This window comes from Geosmithia morbida (genome assembly GCF_012550715.1).
Source record: "Geosmithia morbida isolate 1262 chromosome Unknown scaffold_15, whole genome shotgun sequence".
In the NCBI taxonomy this organism is placed as follows: Eukaryota; Fungi; Ascomycota; class Sordariomycetes; order Hypocreales; family Bionectriaceae; genus Geosmithia; species Geosmithia morbida.
In genome coordinates this window covers 475758-497553 of record NW_023336202.1, presented here as the reverse complement: position 1 = coordinate 497553, position 21796 = coordinate 475758, and the positions used below count along the sequence as shown (strand labels likewise).

The 21796-nt window shown below is 55.6% G+C and overlaps 9 protein-coding genes across 9 annotated transcripts; 7 read left to right on the top strand and 2 right to left on the bottom strand.

Annotated features, from left to right (window-relative positions):
- Positions 1 to 372: 372 nt before the first annotated feature.
- GMORB2_2999 (uncharacterized protein) lies at positions 373 to 897 on the top strand (the record flags this gene model as incomplete). Its single annotated transcript, XM_035464975.1, has 3 exons — positions 373 to 410; positions 537 to 746; positions 867 to 897. 3 exons carry the CDS (start codon positions 373 to 375, stop codon positions 895 to 897), a joined length of 279 nt encoding a protein of 92 aa, XP_035319213.1.
- Positions 898 to 1167: 270 nt separating this feature from the next.
- Positions 1168 to 2469, top strand: GMORB2_2998 (trimethyllysine dioxygenase; the record flags this gene model as incomplete). The annotated part of the gene is made up of 2 exons (XM_035464974.1): positions 1168 to 1446; positions 1525 to 2469. The coding sequence occupies 2 exons, from the start codon at positions 1168 to 1170 to the stop codon at positions 2467 to 2469; spliced, it is 1224 nt and encodes a 407-aa protein (XP_035319212.1).
- Positions 2470 to 4113: 1644 nt separating this feature from the next.
- On the top strand, positions 4114 to 5435 carry GMORB2_2997 (sorbose reductase; the record flags this gene model as incomplete). The annotated part of the gene is made up of 4 exons (XM_035464973.1): positions 4114 to 4360; positions 4592 to 4975; positions 5105 to 5237; positions 5321 to 5435. The coding sequence occupies 4 exons, from the start codon at positions 4114 to 4116 to the stop codon at positions 5433 to 5435; spliced, it is 879 nt and encodes a 292-aa protein (XP_035319211.1).
- A 1919-nt stretch (positions 5436 to 7354) lies between these two features.
- On the top strand, positions 7355 to 9266 carry GMORB2_2996 (uncharacterized protein; the record flags this gene model as incomplete). The annotated part of the gene is made up of 3 exons (XM_035464972.1): positions 7355 to 7526; positions 7692 to 8281; positions 8352 to 9266. 3 exons carry the CDS (start codon positions 7355 to 7357, stop codon positions 9264 to 9266), a joined length of 1677 nt encoding a protein of 558 aa, XP_035319210.1.
- Positions 9267 to 10123: 857 nt separating this feature from the next.
- GMORB2_2995 (proteasome assembly chaperone 3) lies at positions 10124 to 10685 on the bottom strand (the record flags this gene model as incomplete). Its single annotated transcript, XM_035464971.1, has 2 exons — positions 10124 to 10450; positions 10542 to 10685. 2 exons carry the CDS (start codon positions 10683 to 10685, stop codon positions 10124 to 10126), a joined length of 471 nt encoding a protein of 156 aa, XP_035319209.1.
- Positions 10686 to 11585: 900 nt separating this feature from the next.
- GMORB2_2994 (ATP-dependent RNA helicase DHX37/DHR1) lies at positions 11586 to 15206 on the top strand (the record flags this gene model as incomplete). Its single annotated transcript, XM_035464970.1, has 1 exon — positions 11586 to 15206. The coding sequence occupies one exon, from the start codon at positions 11586 to 11588 to the stop codon at positions 15204 to 15206; it is 3621 nt and encodes a 1206-aa protein (XP_035319208.1).
- Positions 15207 to 15598: 392 nt separating this feature from the next.
- Positions 15599 to 16732, bottom strand: GMORB2_2993 (uncharacterized protein; the record flags this gene model as incomplete). The annotated part of the gene is made up of 2 exons (XM_035464969.1): positions 15599 to 16201; positions 16313 to 16732. 2 exons carry the CDS (start codon positions 16730 to 16732, stop codon positions 15599 to 15601), a joined length of 1023 nt encoding a protein of 340 aa, XP_035319207.1.
- A 422-nt stretch (positions 16733 to 17154) lies between these two features.
- On the top strand, positions 17155 to 17997 carry GMORB2_2992 (Kinase phosphorylation protein; the record flags this gene model as incomplete). The annotated part of the gene is made up of 1 exon (XM_035464968.1): positions 17155 to 17997. One exon carries the CDS (start codon positions 17155 to 17157, stop codon positions 17995 to 17997), a length of 843 nt encoding a protein of 280 aa, XP_035319206.1.
- A 768-nt stretch (positions 17998 to 18765) lies between these two features.
- On the top strand, positions 18766 to 21245 carry GMORB2_2991 (Multicopper oxidase with three cupredoxin domains; the record flags this gene model as incomplete). The annotated part of the gene is made up of 7 exons (XM_035464967.1): positions 18766 to 19186; positions 19288 to 19346; positions 19686 to 19853; positions 19930 to 20081; positions 20152 to 20352; positions 20442 to 20829; positions 20892 to 21245. The coding sequence occupies 7 exons, from the start codon at positions 18766 to 18768 to the stop codon at positions 21243 to 21245; spliced, it is 1743 nt and encodes a 580-aa protein (XP_035319205.1).
- Positions 21246 to 21796: the final 551 nt, after the last annotated feature.

Genomic DNA, 21796 nt, shown 5'->3' with positions numbered 1-21796 from the left:
GGGGGGGGGGGGGGGGGGACATTCAAAGTGGTCCAAGGGTCAAGGACTCCAATGATCTCACCGTCTTCGAACCTGTTTCCTTGCAGTTCCCTTGAATAGAAATGTGTACAACCCCCTGTCTGCGTTCAACCATTTTCCGTCATCACTCCTACCAGTAGTCTCTGCGAGCAGTCTCTAGCAGCAACTACTACTGAATCTTAGAATCCAAGACCGAGGACAACATCAACCTCATCACGTGTCTCCACAGTCGTTTTCTCGGGGCCGTTCTCCGGTCCAACTCCGCACTCTACTGCGTAAACTCCAAGCCATTCCTCTTGATGAATACAATTTCATCTTTACGAGTGCCGTAGCTGAAAGTGAACCTCATCTGCAATGTTTCCTCGTCTGGCCCTCGCAAGACGCCTGCCATGGTGTGTAATTCACTTATATGAGCCAGATACACTCACCCACACACACACGCACACACACACACACACACGTACACACACACGTACACACAGAAAAAACGACTGACATGAAACCTTCAACCCGCGCAGCCTTAGAGGTTCAGAAAAGACTGCCGGTACAATCCTGGCTTCCCGATTTCGCTCTATACACTCGTCTTCCTTAGGGCTCAAGTCTCCCTCCTTTGACGTGTCGCTGGTGAAGAACGATCAGGCAGGATTGAACATCGTCTTTCAAGGCGACAGTCTCCCCGCAAATCTACCCGGCACCAAACTGTCAGATACACGGACAAGCCTTTACCTGTACGTCCTCTCTCATTCAATCCTCTCCTCTTCTTCTTCTTCTTCTTCTCTCCTTCTCCTCCGTCATCACATATCGAATCGATCCATACTGACGGTAGATCTGTCTCTGAATGCGCATAGTCCGGACTTTTGGCTTCGGTATGTTGAGTAGTGCTGTACGTGACTCTCATGAAGCTCTGGGGACTTAACCTCGGCTGTGGCCTCTAGGGACAACTGTCGATGCAGCGGCTGCGTAAACAGCGACACCAAGCAGAGGAATTTTGACACGTTCAAAGTGAGTGAGGCCGTGACCTTTGACGAGAACATAAAAAAAAAAAAACACATACGTACACACAAGACATTGGCTTCCGGGGACTAACAACCGTGCAGATCGACCACAGTGTCCGTCCACTCCAAATATCCCAAGACGCAGACACCCTGCATGTCAAATGTACGTCCCACCCCCGGATCGAGAGCCAGAACCTCGTCTTCCAATCTGACCCGAAACGCAGGGTCCGACGGCCACCTGTCCGTCCACCCATGGTCCTGGCTCCTGAGCGTGGTCAGCCGGCCCTCCACTGATCTCACCCACGCCTGGACCTCGGGCAAGAGGACATGGGACGCCAGCGTCAGCGACCACAGGCCACCAGATGTGTCCTACGATGCCGTCATGGCGACAGACGGCGGCCGACCTGCCATGGCCCAACTCATGCAGACTCTCGTAACTGACCAGCCGACCATCCTTCCATTCCCTCTCTTGACACCCCAACAACGTCACTGACTCAACCTCCCGTCCAAGTGTGAATACGGCTTTGCCTTTGTAAAGGACAGCCCCGCCTCCCCCGCGGCAACGGAGAGCCTCCTCTCGCGGATCGGCCCCATCCGAAACACCCACTACGGCGGCTTCTACGATTTCGTCCCCGACCTGGCCTCCGCCGACACGGCGTACACCAACCTCGCCCTCGCAGCCCACACTGACACCACCTACTTCAGCGACCCGGCGGGCCTCCAGTCCTTCCACATGCTGTCCCACCACCCGCCCCCCCGAAAGCAGCAGCAGCAGCAGAAGCAGCAGGAGGAGGAGGAGGAGGAGGAGGACGGAGGAGCCCCGCTGGGCGGCCAGTCCCTCCTGGTAGACGGCTTCCGCGCCGCTGTGGAGATGCGGGAGCGGTGGCCCGAGCACTTCGACACCCTTCGTAGCCTCGGAATCCCCTGGCACGCGAGCGGCAACGACGACGCCTCCATCACCCCAGACAGGAGGTACCCCGTCATCGAGACACTGGGGGGCCAGCTCGACGCCCCCATCCGCAGGGTCCGCTGGAACAATGACGATAGGGGTGTCGTGCCCCCCGACAGCGCGGACCGCTGGTACGCCGCTGCGAGGAAGTGGGATTCGCTCCTCAAGGACCCGGCCAACGAGTTCTGGTTCCAGCTTACACCCGATCGTGTGCTGAGTGAGTGGGAGCTACTGTCTACAACCCTCGTTCTGATCCGGGACCTTGCTGACGCGCCTTCACCCACGATGCAGTATTCGACAACTGGCGTGTTCTCCATGGGAGGAGCGCCTTTGAAGGCGTCAGGCGCATCTGCGGCGGCTACAGTACGTCTCGTCACCTGCCTGGACGGTCGGGGCGCACGGCTAACAAAACAAACCGCAGTCAACCGCGACGACTACCATTCTCAGTGGAAGATCTCGTGCCACCCTAGAGAGAATGTCGAGCGCTACAATCTCACACAGAGGTAATCGTTGGATCCTGCGCGTGTGCGTGCGCGTGCGCGTGCGCACGAGCTGCAGAAAACAGAGAAGAGGGAAGGCTTGAAGGAAGAAGGATTGAAGGAAAGAAGCAATGATGAACTATCCCGTCGCACCTGCAGTGATATTCCACGCGATGACCAGTCACCACTCCGTCACGTACTGGTAGCCTAGTAGGTTGCATGCACTGTAATCACTCGAGAGCAGAGCAACCGCATCTGTAAATTGACATGGATGTCTACGGGATGACGGACCTTTGACCACCACACTCGTACATATTCATGTGGTATTATCCACAAAACGGAAGAGGAAGGAAAGAATATCGACACGTCCGACAGGTTAGATATACCATCAGCAGGAATTATCCAAATCTTCTGTAAGCTGTACCATTTGACAGGAAAGCTGGACTTTTGATTCCTTTCTGCAGCACGGCCGTTACTGACCCAAGCTCGCTCGGTCAACCGGTGTAGGCGGGACTGTTACAGGCTACCGTACAGGCTATCGATACGGCGTATAATATGTGATATTACTAAGTACGGTATGCGCTATCCCGACTACGCCTCCAGCAATGAATGCCCTATGATACTCCCGTATTACCTAGGCCTCTACAGATTAACCTGTACATCTGATAATATTACCCCTCCCCCGCGCACCACCCAACCCCTCCAATGTAATGCAACGCTCTCTCAAGCGCACCTGTCACAACTTCTGTCCATCTAGGTACGCCAAGGCTAGTGTTAGATATTACTAGACACATGCTCCTCCGACAGAAGATGGTAGTATCAGCGACTTCGAATCTAGCGACACCTGTTAGTGCGTGCTAACATCCGCTGCTAGCAATATGCCAACTTTTACCCGAACAACTGTCACCCACTGCACTGACCTGAACCCTTTTCGCACGTCTCCTCACCCGCCCAGGAACAGGAAGCCTAAAATCACGGAGAATACTCGTCGCCAACTGCGCTTGTCCATGCCACACGCCCCGCTCTCATGAAGATGCCCCTCTTCCCCCCCCGCCCTCCGCGTCATGTTTGGGGGGAGGGAGGCGTCCGGTACAGATGGTAAGAAGAAAGGGGAGAAGCAGCATATCCATCTCATCACGATCATCACTATATCAGCCATCGATAGTACCAATATAGTAATAAACTGATAGTACGTATTACTATTTGAGATCGTGACTAGATGCGCCTACGGAATCGCCGTCACAACGGGGCGTCTATTTCGTGCCTTGAATGCTGGTAATGCTGCGTAATATCACTCCTTCACGTCGAAGAACACCAGTGTGGGGGGGTTGGGGGGGGTTGGTTGAGGGCGAGGAACAAACCTGGTGAGCCCATGTCCAGCGGAGGAGCTCCGTCGAAGCTGGGCTTGACAAGAAGAGTAATAATAATAAAACATCTTCTCCTTGGTTATAAAAATGACGATCTCCCTTCAAAGTTTAGAGCCTGTTTTTATCTTCTATACCAAATTTTCAACCCCGTCTTCTTCACTTTCTTCCGTTCTTATTCAACTCGTGTCATTATTCTGTTGTCGACAGGCATATCCGTCTGCTTCCTTCTCTCACCCATCCCCCAACTGCTAATACTATGTGCACGACCTGAGATCGTATAGCTTCACCCATCACATCATCCAACAATGGCCACCGATATGCAGAACGGCGCATTCCGCCACAACAACACGGACGTCCCTGAAGGTCAGCGCGTCATGCCCCTCTTCTCCCTCAAGGGTCGCACCGCCATCGTCTCCGGCGCTGGTGCAGGAATCGGCCTCGCCGTCGCACACGCTCTGGCTGAGGCTGGTGCCAACGTGGCCATCTGGTACAACAGCAACAAGCAGGCCATCGCCGAGGCCGAGAAGATTGAGACGACGTACGGCGTCAAGTGTATGTTCCGTCCGCCCTCTGGGTCCTCCTTTTACCTCTCTCCCTATCTCCCCCCCCCTCTCTCTCTTACACCGCACACGCTCTCCTACCACACACGCGCTCTCTCTTATACCACACACTCTCCTTCTCATTCTTTCTTTTTCTTTGCTGGAGAGCTGTATTATTACCTGTAGTACTACTAGCAGTAGCATCGCTAGCCGAGTCGCACGATACTGACAGAGAGAGATATAGGCCGCGCATACCAGGTCAACGTCGTCTCATCCGAGGACGTGGAAAAGGCCATCAACGGCATTGTCGGCGAGTTCAACGGCCGTCTCGACGTCTTCGTCGCCAACTCCGGCATCGCCTGGGAGGATGGCGCCTTTCTTGACGGCCCCGTCGACACAGCCAAGAAGGTCATGGCCGTCAACGTCGACGGCGTCATGTGGTGCGCCAAGTACGCCGGTGCTCACTTTCGCCGCCAGAAGACCGAGGGCACCACCGTCGACGGCAAGAAGCTCGACAACTTCATGGCGGGAAGCTTCATCGCCACGGCCTCCATGAGCGGCAGCATCGTCAACATCCCCCAGCTCCAGGCCGTGTACAACAGCTCCAAGGCTGCCGTCATTCACTTCTGTAAGTTTTCTCTCTCCCTCTCCCTCTCTCCCTCTCCCTCTCCCTCTCCCTCGTAGTCTTCCTTCTCCTCTCTTCTCCCCCTCCCCTGCCCAACCTCAATATATCTAACCAAGCACGCCGGTCAAATAGGCAAGAGCTTGGCTGTCGAGTGGACCGGCTTCGCTCGCTGCAACAGCGTCTCCCCCGGATACATCAAGACGGAGATTTCAGCCTTTGCGGACGCCAACGTCAAGAACCAGTGGAAGGGCAAGACGCCGATGGGGTACGTCTGATTTTGCTGCATTTCTTCTCCTTCTCCTTTCCATCCTCGACACCGCTTTGCTAAGCAATGCCTATCGTTTTCAGCCGCGAGGGAGAGGTCAATGAGCTCAAGGGCGCCTTCCTGTACCTTGCGTCCGATGCCGCCTCTTACACGACCGGTCTCGACATGATCGTCGACGGCGGTTACTCTCTCCCTTAAAGAGTGTCCGCCCCAAGCGCGTGCTGCACTCTCCCGACTCCGCGGAGGGACACAAATTCGGTGTGTACCCGTCCGTCTCCAATACCCCACACGTGCGGATACATTTTACGTCGCAGCAGAGACGACTGGCGGCGCCCTTTTTTTTTTTCTTCTTTTCTTTTCTTCTCTTGAGCTGCAGGTGATGAACCAGGGCCGCCACTATAAGAGAGAGAGAGAGAGGGAGRGAGRGRGGGRGGGGGGGGGGGGGGGGACATGCGAGGTGAGCGTCCACAGAATAGCGGGGGAGAGGGAGAAAGACAAGACGCATGGCTCACCGATACAAAAAGGTGTGATGCTCGCTCCAGTCCTCTTCCGTTTAGCGTATGGATATTATTATATATTACCTGTAGTTGCGGTACTCGGACATACCTGCCATACTCTGCATCTGTGGCCGGGAACAGATTGTCATGATTGGTATTAGGTAGACCGCCGCATAGTTCTATCCTCAACTGTTATTTCTCTCTCTTCTACTGCTATCCTCCATCTCGTCGGTGTCTGTCTCCATCCTGCTGCGTTTGCCGTGTCCGGATTTCAGGGGTCTACCGGTCCACGGATAAGACTCCGTATGGATCAGGATGAAGTAGTAGTAGGCGGGGATCTATAAGACTCCTAGACTCGATGACCCCTGGTTCTGGTGGCTGTGTGCTCGTATTAATACTGGTGGTATTATTACTAACGTAACGGGGAGGACCCCTGGGGCTGGGATGATCCATGGACCCGTGAGACGGGGGCAGAAGAGATAGTTTTGACGATAATAAGGATGAAAGAATGCGATGGATTCAGAGACTAAATGTACCTGTACAGGTAATATTATCAGGGTACAGATTACAGGCGGTGGGACTGGAAGGGAAGATGTTGTATCGACGAGTGTTCAATTATGCGCATCTCTCTCTTCCTATTGTGTACCTGTCATCTGTTGCTCTGCATTGACTTGCTACGAGTAGCACTAGGAGGAATTGGAGGATTTGCCCCTCGGCAGGTGGTCTACAAGGAGCCCGTCAGACTGTACAGATTACAGATTACAGACTACAGATTACATATCAATAAGAGATAGAGTCTAGAGGTGAAGGCGGCCGGCGTCCATACGAGTGCCTATCGGAGACATCACTACTCCGTACCGTAGTGGCAGCAGTGAGGCTAGATAGGTGATTTAGCGATCAGTACAGGCCGTCATCCGCCAAAGACGTCGAATACGCTGGCCACACAGCTGGACATTACAGGTCTCCTCTGCTAGTCTTTCAACCCTCCGCGAATACGATGGAGTAATATAGTACTCGTACTCGTACTGCTGCTGCTGCTGCTGCTGCTGCTGCTGCTGCTGCTGCTGCTAATGCTCGCCTCAATCCTTCTCTTCTCCTGGCCCCCCTCCCCCCACCCCACACCAGATTTGTGTCCTTACCGTTGCCTTCCCACTTGGTGTGCCCCGCTCCTAGACGAGAGACCGCCAACGAGGAAAGCTGGTGCTCTGTATTACGCCTGTGGCCGTGTTGCTCCTGTGCCACACACTGGGACCTCCTTCAGACACTCTCCCTCTCTGCCTCTCTCTCTTACAACTTCCTTTCCGCCCCCGCCCTCTTTTTCGAGATCCTCACTGTTCTGGACAGCACCGCCGTCACTTTGCTTTTCCTCGGGGAAGAGATCGACCACTACCTCGTCGGCGTTGATCGCACAGCAGTCTCCCACCTAACTTGTTCGCTCATTTTTTCCCCTCCCTTCTGTAGAGAGAGAGAGAGAGAGAGAGAGAGAGACGCAGCAGCAGCTTCAAGACAGCTTGCCGCGCCACCTTGGTCGGCACTGGCTGCTTTTTCGTGTCTTACCTCTCCAGGTTATTGTCATACCCCCGCGCCTCCTATCGACAGCAGCCCCTCATGTCAGCAACCATGGAGCCCGATGCCGACCCTGCCGCCAACCCGGGCGAGCGTCGGAACCAGCAGTATGTCGACAATGCCATCCGTGCTATTCAGGACAAGAAGCCCGTACCCGAGATCGACTTCTCCATCCATACCATGGATGATGGCACCCAAGTGAGCACCGTCGAGCGCGTTTGCAAAGGTGCGTCGGACATGTGCTTGTTTCCGTGAACCGCATTCGATCTCTGTCACCGTCCATGATCTCTTGGTTGGCTGCTCCCTGTCGGCAGTTGTGTCGTCTTGCAATCCGCCGTTTCTATCTGATTACTGCAGCGGGATACTGATCTTCGCGACGACCTGAAAACAGATGTTCAAGCGCCAGCTACCTTTCTCCCCACCGACGAGCAGTTCTTCGAGGATGACACCCACAGCAAGCCCGACCTCAACTTCCTGAAGCAGCACCTCTACCGCGAGGGTCGTCTGACCGAGGAGCAGACCCTGTGGATCATCGCGAAGGGGACCGAGATCCTGCGCTCCGAGCCCAACCTGCTGGAGATGGACGCCCCCATCACCGTCTGTGGCGACGTCCACGGCCAGTACTACGATCTGATGAAGTTGTTCGAGGTCGGCGGTGACCCCGCCGAGACGCGCTACCTCTTCCTCGGCGACTACGTCGACCGTGGTTACTTCAGCATAGAGTGCGTCCTCTACCTCTGGGCTCTAAAGATCCACTACCCCAACTCGCTGTGGCTGCTGCGCGGAAACCACGAGTGTCGCCACTTGACCGACTACTTCACATTCAAGCTCGAGTGCAGGCACAAGTACTCCGAAGCCATCTACGAGGCCTGTCTCGAGTCTTTCTGCTGTCTCCCCCTGGCTGCCGTCATGAACAAGCAGTTCCTCTGCATCCACGGCGGTCTCAGCCCCGAACTGCACACCCTCGACGACCTCCGAAGTGTACGTATCGTTGCTGGTGGTGCTGTATCTCCGGCGTGCACCGTACTGACCTGACCACCGTCGCCCGCAGGTTGACCGTTTCCGCGAGCCCCCCACCCAGGGCCTCATGTGCGACATCCTCTGGGCCGACCCTCTCGAGGACTTTGGCCAGGAAAAGTCGAGCGAGTACTTCTTGCACAACCACGTCCGTGGCTGCTCCTACTTCTTCTCGTACCCTGCCGCCTGCGCCTTCCTCGAGAAGAACAACCTGCTCTCCGTCATCCGCGCCCACGAAGCCCAGGATGCCGGCTACCGAATGTACCGTAAGACGCGCACCACCGGCTTCCCCAGTGTCATGACCATCTTCTCCGCCCCCAACTACCTCGACCTCTACAACAACAAGGCCGCCGTGCTCAAGTACGAGAACAACGTCATGAACATCCGCCAGTTCAACTGCACGCCCCACCCATACTGGCTGCCCAACTTCATGGATGTCTTCACCTGGTCGCTGCCCTTTGTGGGCGAGAAGCTGACCGACATGCTCATCGCCATCCTGAGCACCTGCTCCGAGGAGGAGCTCAAGGACGAGACCCCGTCGGCCTCGTCACCGGGCACCCTGGGCTCGCCGGCCGCCGACTCCGAGGACCCCAACAGCATCGAATTCAAGCGGAAGGCCATCAAGAACAAGGTCCTCGCCATCGGCCGCATGTCGCGCGTCTTCCAGGTCCTGCGAGAGGAGTCGGAGCGCGTCAGCGAGCTCAAGACCGTCTCCGGCGGACGTCTACCGGCAGGAACCCTCATGATGGGCGGCGAAGGTATCAAGGATGCCATCAAGACCTTCGAGGACGCTAAGAAGGTCGACCTGCAGAACGAGCGTCTGCCCCCCTCCCACGAGGAGGTGGTCAAGCACCATGAGGAGGAGCGCGCCACGGCCTTCCAGAGGGCCGCCGAGGAGGCTGACAATGACAAGAAGCTCCAGCAGCTGGGGAGGAGATTGAGCACGTGAGTCTTTTGCTCTCTTCTCTTTTCTAGTCTCTCACCAAAAAAAAAAAAAAAATCCTGCTCTTTCTCTCTTCTCCTTCACTTCTCACCTTTCCTCCTTCTCTCTCCCTTCTTCTTTCTTTGTAACCTGCTTCCCAAAATGAGAGGGGGGAGAGAAAAGCTGACCATGTTGAATGACAGGGACCGTAAGACGAGGACCGAGTCGAAATGAGAAAAGAGGGCATGGGATATGAGGCTTTTCATGTAGCATCATGGATGAGGGAGCCAATGGGCCCCTTGTACGTCGCCGACGAGCGGTTTTTTTTTATTGAAAGAAAAGGAAGAGACAAGAAGACCCAATGTTATGATTTTATGCCTACATTGACGAGACTGGGGACATGACTTATCTTTCTCACTTGACCTTTATTTCCTTTACCAGTCACCGGTATCCATCATGCATCACGGAAGCAGGACTGTCTACGCAGAAGGTGTTGGGAATTAGACAGAAAAACAGGGGCTCCTTTTTCTCGTCTTGCTACACGCATGTCTCTTTTTTTCGTGTGTTCATTCGGACAATGGAGTGTTTTCTTTCCGGATCAGGAAAGCTGGAGGGTGCCGGGGTGCCGATGGTAGGGTTGTTGTACATTGATTAGATGACGCCATCTTGGCTTTGAAGGTTCTACAAGAGATAGTATTATCTACGATGATGTCCTTGTACTACCAGAAATGACTTATATTCGAACAGACCATGATGAATTGAACCTCTCCCTCTCCCGTCTCTCTCTTCTTCCTTCTTCTCTGTTCTCTTTTTTTTTTAAAAAAAAAAAAAAGAAAAAAAAACTTATTTTATCTAGTCTTATTCTTGAGTCGTTCATCATAACATTACAAGACCCGCTGTACCAGCTCGAGGAAATCGAAAAACGTCTGTCTCTGCGCGTCAGCCCTGCTACTCGCCTTCGCATCAGCCTGGAACTGGGCCAGGTCCACGCCCAGCCCGAGTACGAGGATGCGCCTATCGTCCGGCGCACGCAGGGAAATCTGGCTGGCGACCTGCGCGGCGTACAGCTGGCCGATGGTCTCCCGGTCCTGACCCCCACCGCCCAGGAGAGTCTTGGGAGTGAGGTGGGCGGAGGGGAGGAGGGAGGTGCCAGCCGAGGGGAGGGCCATCTCAACTTGGTCGGCTGAGGAGCCTGTTAGGGGGACTTGGATCTGAGGGCATCCGTCAGCGTGCTCTGAGAGAAGTGGGCGGGGAGGAGGAAGAAGAAGGAGGAAGAAGAATAGAGGTGAAAGTTTTATCTACCCATTGTGATAATCTGCCATGCTGAGATATAGTGAGGAGTATCTTGTCCGAAAAGTCGAGACGGCTTACTTCGGTGGGGATGGAGCCTAATGTGCCGGTTATCTGACGGCTGCCTGCCGGGAAGGTGTCTGGTCTGGGATCCATCGTTGTGGGAGAGAAGAAAAGAAAGAAAAGAAGAAGAAAAGAAAAAGTGTGTTCTGGTGAGACCGATGATGATGTTGGCTGGATTCAGGCGCGCGGGTGGGATAATCGCTGGAGTTGGAAGTTCAACTTGTCCGTGGTGTAGGGTGAGCTGCCCCACCATGAGGGTCCGTCTACATTACTGTACAGTAAGTATTATTATATCAATCAATATATCAATACTGGTGAGACAATAGCACTCCCTACAAGTACTAATACAAGAATAGTATGGGAGGGGAGTAGAACGGAAGACGTGGATATATAGGAAGATTGTTGGAGATGAATATGAGCGTTGTCTGAAGTGAATTCAGGGTGAGAGGTCATCATCACTGCGAGCTTGGGGTTCGCAGGCATCATGGACGGACATCTATACTGTATCAGTAGTTCAAAAAAAAAAAAAAGTCCCCGGTCCGCCCTATACTACAATATTAATAATATGAAATCTGTACCGACACCTGTACGGTGAGTGGCCTGCCTTCCTTCTTCCAAGTGGCTCTGCCGCGTAGTGCAGCGCTGTCAGCGCGGGGGCAACTGACTGCCAGCCTGCCACAGCTCACAGCAAGCGAAAAGTGGAGACGAAACCACACCAACACTAATCTCGTTCGTACCTTCCCGCTAGACCCTTGTGGCTTGACATGATATTTTTTTTTTAGGCAAAGAGGCAGATGGTCAATAAAGACATCTACAGACATTTTCTTTCATTGTAATCTGTACACACAGGATATATCAGACACTCATATTTGGTCCTTGCCGCATCATCATACATGTCAGATATCGAGATTTCGTACATCAAATTATCCATCATTACCACTTCCCCCTCATTGCCATCATCACCACCCCCATCTTACCCTTCTGGCTATAGCCATGGCCGGCAAGTTTGTGCCTCGCCAGAGGAAGCACAAGGTTCTAGCCCGACAGAGGGATGAGAAGAACTCTCGCCATGAAGTCGTCGACACAAACCAGGAGGTCCTGCCTGCCAATCGGGAGCAGGAACTCCAGAAGAAGAGACGTCAGATGAAGGAGGAACTTCGTCAGGATGGCATGAGCAGCAAGAAAGCCAAACGCTTGGAAAAGTACATCGACCAAAAATTGAGAAAGGATGAAAACCGCCAGCTCTTGGCCGATCTGGCAAAGAAGAAGGTCGACACCAGCCTTTACGCCAGCAGCAAGGCTCTCGGGAGTGGCAGGGAGACAAAAAAACAGGCCCTGAGGCGGGCCATGAGGGAGCAGAAGGCCGGGATCAACGATGGAGATGATATCCTTCTCCAGGAACGGAAAACGGCTTCCCTCGGCGCTGATGCCGACTCGGACAGCGGAGAGGATTCGGAAGATGAGCCCACGCCTTCTACGGACTCAACGTTAGTCAGGGGGGAAGAGACGACTGCCGAGAAGACATCCATTCAGCGAGGGGCCAAGGAGGAAGCATCGTCGTCCCAAGGCGCACCTGCTGTCGGGGCCGGTCTGAAGCGACCTCTGGATGTCGACGAGAACGGCCGGCCCGTCATTCCCAAACGCCAGAAGAGGGGCGGAGTGAAGTCGAAATTCTCGCTTGCTCCGTCTCGAGCCGCCGAGGAGCCCGAGCACGAGGAGTGGGGCGGGTTCAGCAGCGACGATAGGTCGTCGGTAGACAAAGACGAGGATCATGAGGCGGGGAGCGATGCCGAGGACACATCATCCTCCGGAAGCCCAGGGGGCTCCTCCGATGACGACGAGGACTCGGGTGAGTCCGATGGCGATGAAGCTACGGCACCCAGAGTTTCAGCTTTCAAGGCCTGGGCCCAGCGACAGATCAACGAGGTCAATGGCTCCCCATCCGATCACCAAACGACGACCAACACGGTGATACCCAAGCCCGCAAATTTTGTCCCCCGAACACCCGAGCAGGAGCCCCTACCGGCGGAGCTCCAACCGACCGCCGACAACGGCCGCAAGGCCTTCAGCATCGCAGTCGAGAGGAGGCCCGAGATCCAGGAGGCCAGGCTCCAGCTGCCCGTTGTCTCCGAGGAACAGCGCATCATGGAGGCGATACACAACAATGACATCGTCGTCATCTGCGGTGCAACCGGCTCCGGAAAGACGACGCAGATACCTCAGTTTCTCTACGAAGCCGGATACGGCTCACCAGACTCGCCGACCCCTGGCATGATTGGAGTCACGCAACCTCGCCGCGTGGCCGCCGTGAGCATGTCGAAACGTGTGGCGACTGAGCTGGGCGGCAGCCACTCGTCCAAGGTCGCCTACCAGATCCGGTTCGAAGGCACAGCCAAGAAGGACACGGCCATCAAGTTCATGACCGACGGCGTGCTTCTGAGGGAGGTGGCCGAGGACCTGTCCCTGGCCAAGTACTCAGCCATCATCATTGATGAAGCCCACGAGCGTAGCGTCAACACGGACGTCCTCATCGGCATGCTTAGCCGAGTGATCAAGCTGAGGAGCGAGCTCGCTGAGGAGGATCCCGAGAAGAAGCCTCTGAAGCTCGTCATCATGTCTGCTACCCTCAGGATAGAGGACCTTACGATGAACACCCGACTATTCGCCAAGGCCCCGCCAGTCCTCGAAGTCGAGGGCCGCCAGCATCCTGTCACCATGCACTTTTCCCGCAAAACGTCAGCCGACTACGTCGACGAGGCGTTCCGCAAGATCCGCCGTGGACACAAGAAGCTGCCGCCTGGAGGGTTCCTCGTCTTCCTGACGGGAAGGAACGAGATTGTGCATCTGAGCAAGCGTCTCAAGGAGGCGTTCGGAGGCTTGAAGACGGCCGAGCCCCCCAAGGTTCGGATCCCGGCGAGCGAGGCTCCAGTCGAGGCTGAGGATGTCGAATTCGGCGACGACTTTGAAACCGGCAACTCGAATGATGTGGATGACTTTGACGAGATCATGTCGGACGATGAGGGGGATGAGGATGAAGAGTTTGATGTTGAAGAAAACCAGGAGGCAGCACCCCTCAGAGCCAAGATCCTACCCCTCTACTCGCTGCTGCCCACGCAGGAACAGCTTCGGGTATTCGAAGAAGTGCCAGCGGGCACTCGGCAGATCATCTTGGCGACCAACGTGGCCGAGACCAGTCTGACAATCCCCGGGATACGCTACGTCTTCGACAGTGGCAGGTCCAAGGAGCGTCACTATGAGCCCCTGACGGGTGTCCAGAGCTACGGAGTCGGTTGGATCAGCAAGGCCAGTGCCAGCCAAAGAGCCGGCCGTGCCGGCCGGACAGGCCCAGGTCACTGCTACCGCCTCTACTCGTCGGCCGTCTACGAACGTGACTTTGCCGACTTTGCCACCCCCGAGCTGCTGCGCATGCCTCTGGAGGGTGTTGTGCTCCAGCTCAAGGCCATGAACCTCACAAAGGTCGTCAACTTCCCTTTTCCCACTCCGCCGGACCGCCAGGAGCTCGCCAAGGCAGAGAAGGTTCTCACATATATCTCCGCTCTTGCCGACACGGGTCATGTCACCGAGCAGGGGAGGAGCATGTCCGTCTTCCCCCTGGCACCCCGATTTGCAAGGATCCTTCTCATAGGCCACATGTACGGCTGCCTGCCTTACACCATCGCCATGGTCGCCGCCCTGTCGTCCGCAGAGATCTTCCTCCCAGAGAGCCAAGCAATTCCGGAGCTTGCAGCAGACCACGACGCTGGCGTCCGGACAAATGCTGATGTCATGGCTGAGGACCGCCAGGCCGACGCCAGGAGGGAATTCAGCAAGGTCCACCGGACCTTTTGCTCGCTAGACGACAAGTCGGATGCCATGAAGCTTCTCCAGGTGGTTGGCGAATTCGCCCACGACGACACGGAGGAGTGGTGCAGGAGCCATTTTGTCCGGTACAAGGTCCTCAAGGAAGCCCAGCAGCTCCGCCGACAGATCACAGACATCGTGCGAGCCAACGTTGCGGCCTACGCCGCCTTCACCTTTGAACCCAGGCTCGGCCGGCCCACGGCCCTGCAGGTATCGGCCCTCAAGCAGATTGTGGCCGCAGGCTTCATCGACCAGGTCGCCATCCGCGCCGACATGTCACCCTACCCTCCGGAGCAGTACCGCAAGCCCCGCCGCCCCATCGATGTGCCCTACATGACTCTATCCCCGCTGCAAGGAGGCGATGATCCCGAGGACGGCCTGGTGTACATCCACCCCGAATCCCCGATGGCGCACCTGAGCACCCAAGAGTGCCCCGGGTACATCGTCTACGCCTACCTTCAGCGGTCTGCCCCATCGGGCCTGGATTCGACCAAGAAACCCAAGACGAGGATGCACTCCCTCACCGACCTGACGGCCAAGCAACTCTTTGGACTGGTCAAGGGAACGCCGCTCGTCAGCTACGGGAAGCCCATCAAGGAAGTCAGGACATGGGTAGCGGACGGTACTTCGATGCGGGAGAGCTGGGTGGTGCCATACGTCAGGTCTGAGTCGACGCATGGACAAGGATGGCCGATGCCAGCTACAAAGCTGAAGCAGAAGAAGACAATCAAGGGATGGGTGGTGGTGAATTGAGGGAGTTCGCGACGCTGGTTTTCTTTTTTTTTTTTTTTATAAAAAAAAAAGAGTAGTGTTATTCGTACGATACCGCATTGCTAACCACATGTTTTACCATCCATTCAAGAAGGACATTGGTTCGGGGAATCACTGGTAATGAAGGCAAAACATGAGAAGACAGAATCCTTCATTATCCTTTTGCCCAAATCTAACGTACTTCATCATGATGCTGATGATTGTCCCTGTACTCGTGACCACACGGGGGTATCAAATATGCGCCTCTGTCCGTTGTAATAAGCATGAACTCCAAGTCGGGGGGGGGTTCTTTTCTTTCTTTCTTTTCTTTCTTTCTTCTCTTTCCCCATTTCCCCCTTTCTTTCTTTCGCTCCCCTTTCCTCTCTCGTTCCCTATCAGGAAGCTGCAGGTGTGGTAGCGGCGGATCCCTTGCTGAGCTTGCTCTTGCGACGTTTCAGCTTGGGCTGGGACCCAGACTTTGATTTTTCCCTCGCCGACGCGCCGTCCTTCCTGGCGCCGCCGTCGTCAGACGACGACTTGGCATTGATGGCCGACGGCCCATTCATGGCGCCTATCCCGCCCTGCTGGACTCCCAGCTGAGGCGGCGGCACGGGCTTGCGACCCGTCGACGAGAGGTGGAACTCTCCCGGCCTGCCGGTGATGGGGTTCTCGTCAATGTACTCGCCCCCGAAGCGCATGTGGACCAGGAAGGCCTCCTCCGCCGATCTCTCCAGAGAGGCGTCGTCGTTGGCGGGGTCGGCGGCGGCAGCTGCGGCGGCAGTCTTGTTGCTGTTGCTGTTGCCGGTATCGGGCATGGGTGTGTCGTCTTTGCTGGTTGCGGTGGGCTCGTCTGCCGCCGCCGCCGCCGCCGTCGTCGTCGTCGTGGGTTTGCGGGTCTGGCTGTTGGGGAGGTAGTAGGCGTGACCTAGCTCTGGATGCCATTTACGGACGCTCTCTGCCTCGGGGAGGGCTTTTGACATGGAGTTTGATATGGACATCTTGGGTTAAGCGGTCAACGGTAAGGATCAAGTCTTTACAACGATGGTGGCGAGGAGGGAAATGGACAAGGATAAAGGAGAAAGAAGAAGAAGAAGAAGAAAACCACGTACAATCCTAGATGCGAGGATATCACCCAAGGTGGGAGCCATGTAAATGTTCTCACCGACGATAAAGTACGAGGCATGGATGGATACTTCGCCGTCCCTCCTCCTGGTCTGCTTTCGCACGACCCAGACGCCCGTGCCCATGCCAGGACCGGTCTCGGCCGGCTCCTCGCCTACCATGAACTCCAGGCCGGTCATGGTCCTGAGGCGGCCCTCGAAGGCCTCGCGCGTCTGGATGAAGTGGTACATGTCGGGATTGCTCATGGCCTGGCTCATGATGACGGCGTTGTTGGACGTGCGCTCGAAGAAGGGCGACTCGGCAAAGTAGAAGAGGATGGTGTTGGAGTGGAGGGCGCCCAACTGGGCTATCGAGGCGGGGGAGCGCCATTGGATCTCGTCGAGGGGAGGGTCGTTGGGACTAGGCATTTCGCTGTCTATATTATATGAAGTCTGCTTCTGCCGGTATTATGCCTGGTTGTTGTCGTCACGTCTGGTGGGTTGCAGACTGTTTTTGAGATGAACGGTTGTTGGTGGGCCGTTGACGTAGGACTGGAGGAGCTGCTTCAGAGCTACTTTTTTTTTTTTTTGACCCCAGGCGTCGTTTATTTTTATTTTTATTTTTATTCATCATCTGGTTATTATCATTTACTTGGCGCTTTGGCCCAGTCAGTTGAAACCTCTTAACCCTGCAATCTGCAGCCTACACGCACGCCTCCATCATTTAATCATTACGAACACGACACGGAAAAAGAAGAAGAAAAAGAAGGCATACGAATCTGCTGGAAACCCCCCCCCCGGAAAGGCAAAAAGGACAGTCAAAGGAAAAACACAAACGCTGCCACTCAGCCATGGATCTCGTATCCACCGTCCGCAAATCGGGCTCCCGCGGCGGCGTCAACTTCAGCTGGGACGAAGTCGCCAACTCGTCCCACCGCGAGAACTACCTGGGCCACAGCCTCAAGGCGCCCGTCGGACGATGGCAGCAGGGCCGCGACCTAGGATGGTACGCCAAGGCTGACGGCGACGGCAGGCCCAACGAATCGGGCGAGACGGACGCCGAGCGTATCGAGAGGGAGCGCAAGGAGGAGGTGCGCAGGATCAAGGAGGCGGAGGAGGATGCCATGGCGCGCGCAATGGGGCTCCCGCCTCCACAGCGTGACACGTCGGGCGCCAATGCCGTCGAGGTCGGCACGAAGCGACGGATAGGCCCTTCCCTCTCTTCGTCCGCTGCTGCTGCTGCACCGGAAAAGGAGAAGGAGGCTGGCATGGCGTCGTCGTCGTCGTCGAAGCGAGGGCGATCGAGGAGGCACGGCGAAGACGACGACGGCGACGACAACGAAGATGATGATCAGGATCGGGAAAGGAGACGTCGTCGCCACCGTCACCACCACCATCGTCGTCACCAGGATAGGAGTCGGAGTCGGAGTCGGAGTCGCGATAGGAGGAGGCGTCACCACAGGAGTCGGAGTCGCGACCCGGAGAGGCGTCACAGACGTCATGAGCACGAGAGACACAGGAACCGCAGCCGCGACGGGGGGGGCGATCGTGAACGACGGCCCGAACGACGGTCGCACAGGGATAGGAGTAGGAGCCGAGCGCGCGATGCTCCCGATGAACCGAGGAGGGATAGGTATCGTTCACGGTCAAGGGAAGGGCGAGACCGCAACGTCAACCCGACGCAGCGTCCGTGAGAAACCGCATGGGACTTTTTTTTTTCGTTTTTTTTTTCTGCGTGACAGTATTGATCATGTCTGTTGAATTACACCGAGTGTACAGATTATATATCTATTCCATTCCTATATACAGCGTCTGATGACATCATCTATGCCAACCACCCACTACGCGAGACTGCATATCTACGAGTGACGGGTGAAGCTCAAGATATCGGGGATCAAGCCGGCTTATATCCATGTGTAATACTGGGCTCCGTATTACACTACATGCATGAGGTACTATCAGCTATTGCCCTTTCTGAGCACGGCCGTCAATCAAGGATCGGCTCTCCCCACGTGCAAGCCACGATACGCTTTCGCAAGTCCGAAGAGATGGCATTTCCGCTTCTCCCCTTCTTCTTTTCTTTGACGGCCAGCCGCCAACCTGTCGGGAGCGTGTCATTTCAAAGCCATTAACATTGGATTCAACAATGACATGTACTACAGAGCAGGCGCTTTGACCCTTGGCGCACATTCTTACACAATACGCTATACCAGAAGTGTGGAAGCGTGAAGAGATTGAAGAACGGACAAGGTGTAATTGGCAAGAAGTAAAAGGTGCCTCCCCCTCTTCTTCACATGGAAAGGGAAGCTGGGACTTGCCGTAGTCCTAGTCCTAGCTCTCTCGCGGGGCCTTGCTGGCTTCTCATTCTCAACTGGCCCATTGATATTGTCGGAGTGAGATCGGATCCTCGTGTGCATGCGCATGCATCACTGTTGATTGAAGAAGAAGAAGAAGAAGACACGATGGCCCAACTAGAAACTGACGAGTCTCGGGGACCTTTCCTGGGTGTCGACGAGATTGCCGGGCAGGCTGTCCCGCGGTGGAAGGAGAAGATGGGACAAGGTCGCCGTTCCAAGTCCAGACTGTCACGGCGTGGCGTCTACGTGATATCGGCACTGGTGGTTCTCTTGCACCTGTCGGTCTCACTCATCGTCTTCTCGCAACGGCACCCCTCCTCGACGGGCCGTGGCCGGTCGCCATCCAGCTCCGCGGAGCCACAGTCGGGGATCGAAGTGTCCGCGCCTCAGAGGGGGGGTTTTGAGATTCTGCTCAACCCAAGGAAACACCGGTCCCGTGAGCAGGGAACCCGGAAGTACCGTTGGGTCGTCAGTCAGGCTATCATATCCCCGGACGGTGTTGAGAAGGAGGTCTTTCTCATCAACGGTTCGTTCACATTCTCCCGCCCGGCATAGACATGCATATACTCTTCTCTTTCTCATATATACGGCATTCAATGGACTCTCCTAACCCGCTTGCTCTTATAGGCATATTTCCCGGTCCCACCATTGAGGCTCGCTCCGGAGATGTGCTCGAGATCGAGATTGTGAATCATTCTGACGAAGGAGTGTCGTTCCACTGGCACGGCCTTCATATGAGAGGTTGTCTCTCTACCCACATCTAACTAGTGATATCCCTTCCTGGTCTTTCTAGTCGTTGCTGATATCTAAACTGTCCAGGGGCCAACCATATGGACGGGCCTGTTGGCATCACTCAATGTGCGATCCAACCGGATGGGCACTACACATATCGTGTACCCGTAGCCGATCAAGCAGGGACGTTCTGGTACGATGGTTTTTCCGCTCTGTCCCGCATGAATACAGCACGATATACTACCAGCAGTACTAAGACATGTCACAGGTACCACGCCCATTCCAACGTCCAGCGCGGCGATGGCCTGTACGGAGGCCTCATCGTCCACAGCCCGGAGAATGACGAGGCCGTCGTCTACGACTACGATGAAGAGCTGCTGCTCATGGTAGGAGACTGGTACCACCGATCATATCAGGACGCTCTCGGCTCATCCATGAGCGTACCGAGCACGGGGGATGAAGTATGTGTACCTCTACCGTTGCCCTGGTAGACATCCCGGCTCTGCGAGAAGCGTGCGCTGACTTCTTCACCCGAAGCCGGCCCCTGATTCTCTCCTCATCAACGGCCAGGGCCACTTTGAATGCTCCATGGCTGTCCCTGCTTCGCCAGCAGACTGCACCGAGGTGTCGAAGCCGTGGCTCAGTCTGGACAAGAAGCACAGCTACAGAGTGAGGGTCATCAATGTCGGGTGAGCAGGCATCCACCGTTCAACACATGGATCACAGGAGGTCGTTGCTGACGGCTCGAGGGGGTTCTAGCTCTCTGGCCGGCATATCGTTCTCGGTGCCCGATTCCGAGATGCAGGTCATCCAGGTGGATGGTGGGCGGCGGGTCGACTCAAACAAAACGTCCAACTCGATGGGGGTCCTCTATCCCGGGGAGAGGGTGGACTTTCTGATGTCATGGCCGGAAGCTGCCCTGGACATGGACACGGAGCTCACGGTGCAGCTGGACAGAGAGTAGGAGGAGATCAGCCCACCCGACCACATTCTTCCAACCATTGTCCGTGGGAAGGGGGGTCCGCTGCTGACGCCGGAGACCGATGCAGGTACTTTACGCGGCCCAACCTTGCCCCGACGCCCGACCAGTCGTTCGCCTTGACTGTAGAGGCCTCCACACGGAGACCTGCGAGGAGCAGCTCAGAGATTACACATTTCAACCTGTCGGGGATCGTGGGCATGCCCCTTTCGCGACTGCTGCCGAAGCCCCTCACGACATTCACCGTCTTCTCTGCCATCGAGATCACGTCGCGCAAAGGCATGGTGCCGAAAGGCTTCATCAACCATACCGCATGGGTACCCCAGTCTCGCCCGCTCATCACCCTGAACCCAGAAGACTGGAACGAGCATCAGTTCGTCCCCTGGACGGGGGCCGAGCCCGGGTGGGTCGAGCTGACGATAAACAACGTGGACGGGACAGGTTATCCGTTCCACCTGGTAAGGAATACCTGCCAAGGGAAACACTGAAGACTCTCGGCCACTAACCGTGTTGATACCAGCATGGTTTTGACTTCTACGTGGTGGGATCACACCAGGCGAATGGTGGACGGGACCATTACGACCCCTTTGATTCCAAGAAGCCGCGAGGCGGACCATTCAACCTGGAGAATCCCGTGTCCAAGGATACGGTCTATGTGCCGCCGCATGGGTACGTGGTGATCCGGTTCAAGGCCGACAATGAGGGCATCTGGTTGCTGCACTGCGACGTCTTGTGGCAACAGGGGAGCAGCATGGCAATGGCGTTTCAGGTCATGGGCAAGGCCGATGAGGGTGTGACGGGGACATGGTCTTCGAATATAGCCGGAGATTACTGTGCCTCTATAGACGGTGACGATGCATCGGAGAGTCAATAGTCGTAGGTAGAATAGGTGTCATGACAGCCATTCAAGGATAGCACTTGTATTCGTAAAGGTCGACGATGATGGACGATGACGGCAGCAGATGCAGGTTAAGAGGGATGTCTCTCTGTTGAAGGCTGAAGCTGGGCACGACGTAATAATAGTGGGGGCGGTCACCAGGATTCAGGGACCGGTCCGCTACTCTGAAGTGTTGCAGCTGTCAAGTTGCTCAGGCCTCGGGACGGCCAAGTGACAGGATTCACGTCATCATTCCCGTTATCAAAAGTCGGTTCTTGCCTTTCAGGTGATGGAGCATGGAGATATGGAGTTGTAGTATTTGCTGACCATTCTGTTTGGCTTACAGGAGAACACCGTGGCTTTGGACGCGTGACCTCTTTTTGTCAGCCTTGGCAGCCTGGTCACATAGACGACTTGTGTTCGCCACGATCTAGGAGTTGGCTTTCGCCCGAGCAAGCCAAGCAAGCTGCTTCTTGTCTCTTCAACCGCCGAATCATTGGCTCTGCCCTATCCAACCGAGAGGGGAGCCAAAAGGAATTTTTTTTTTT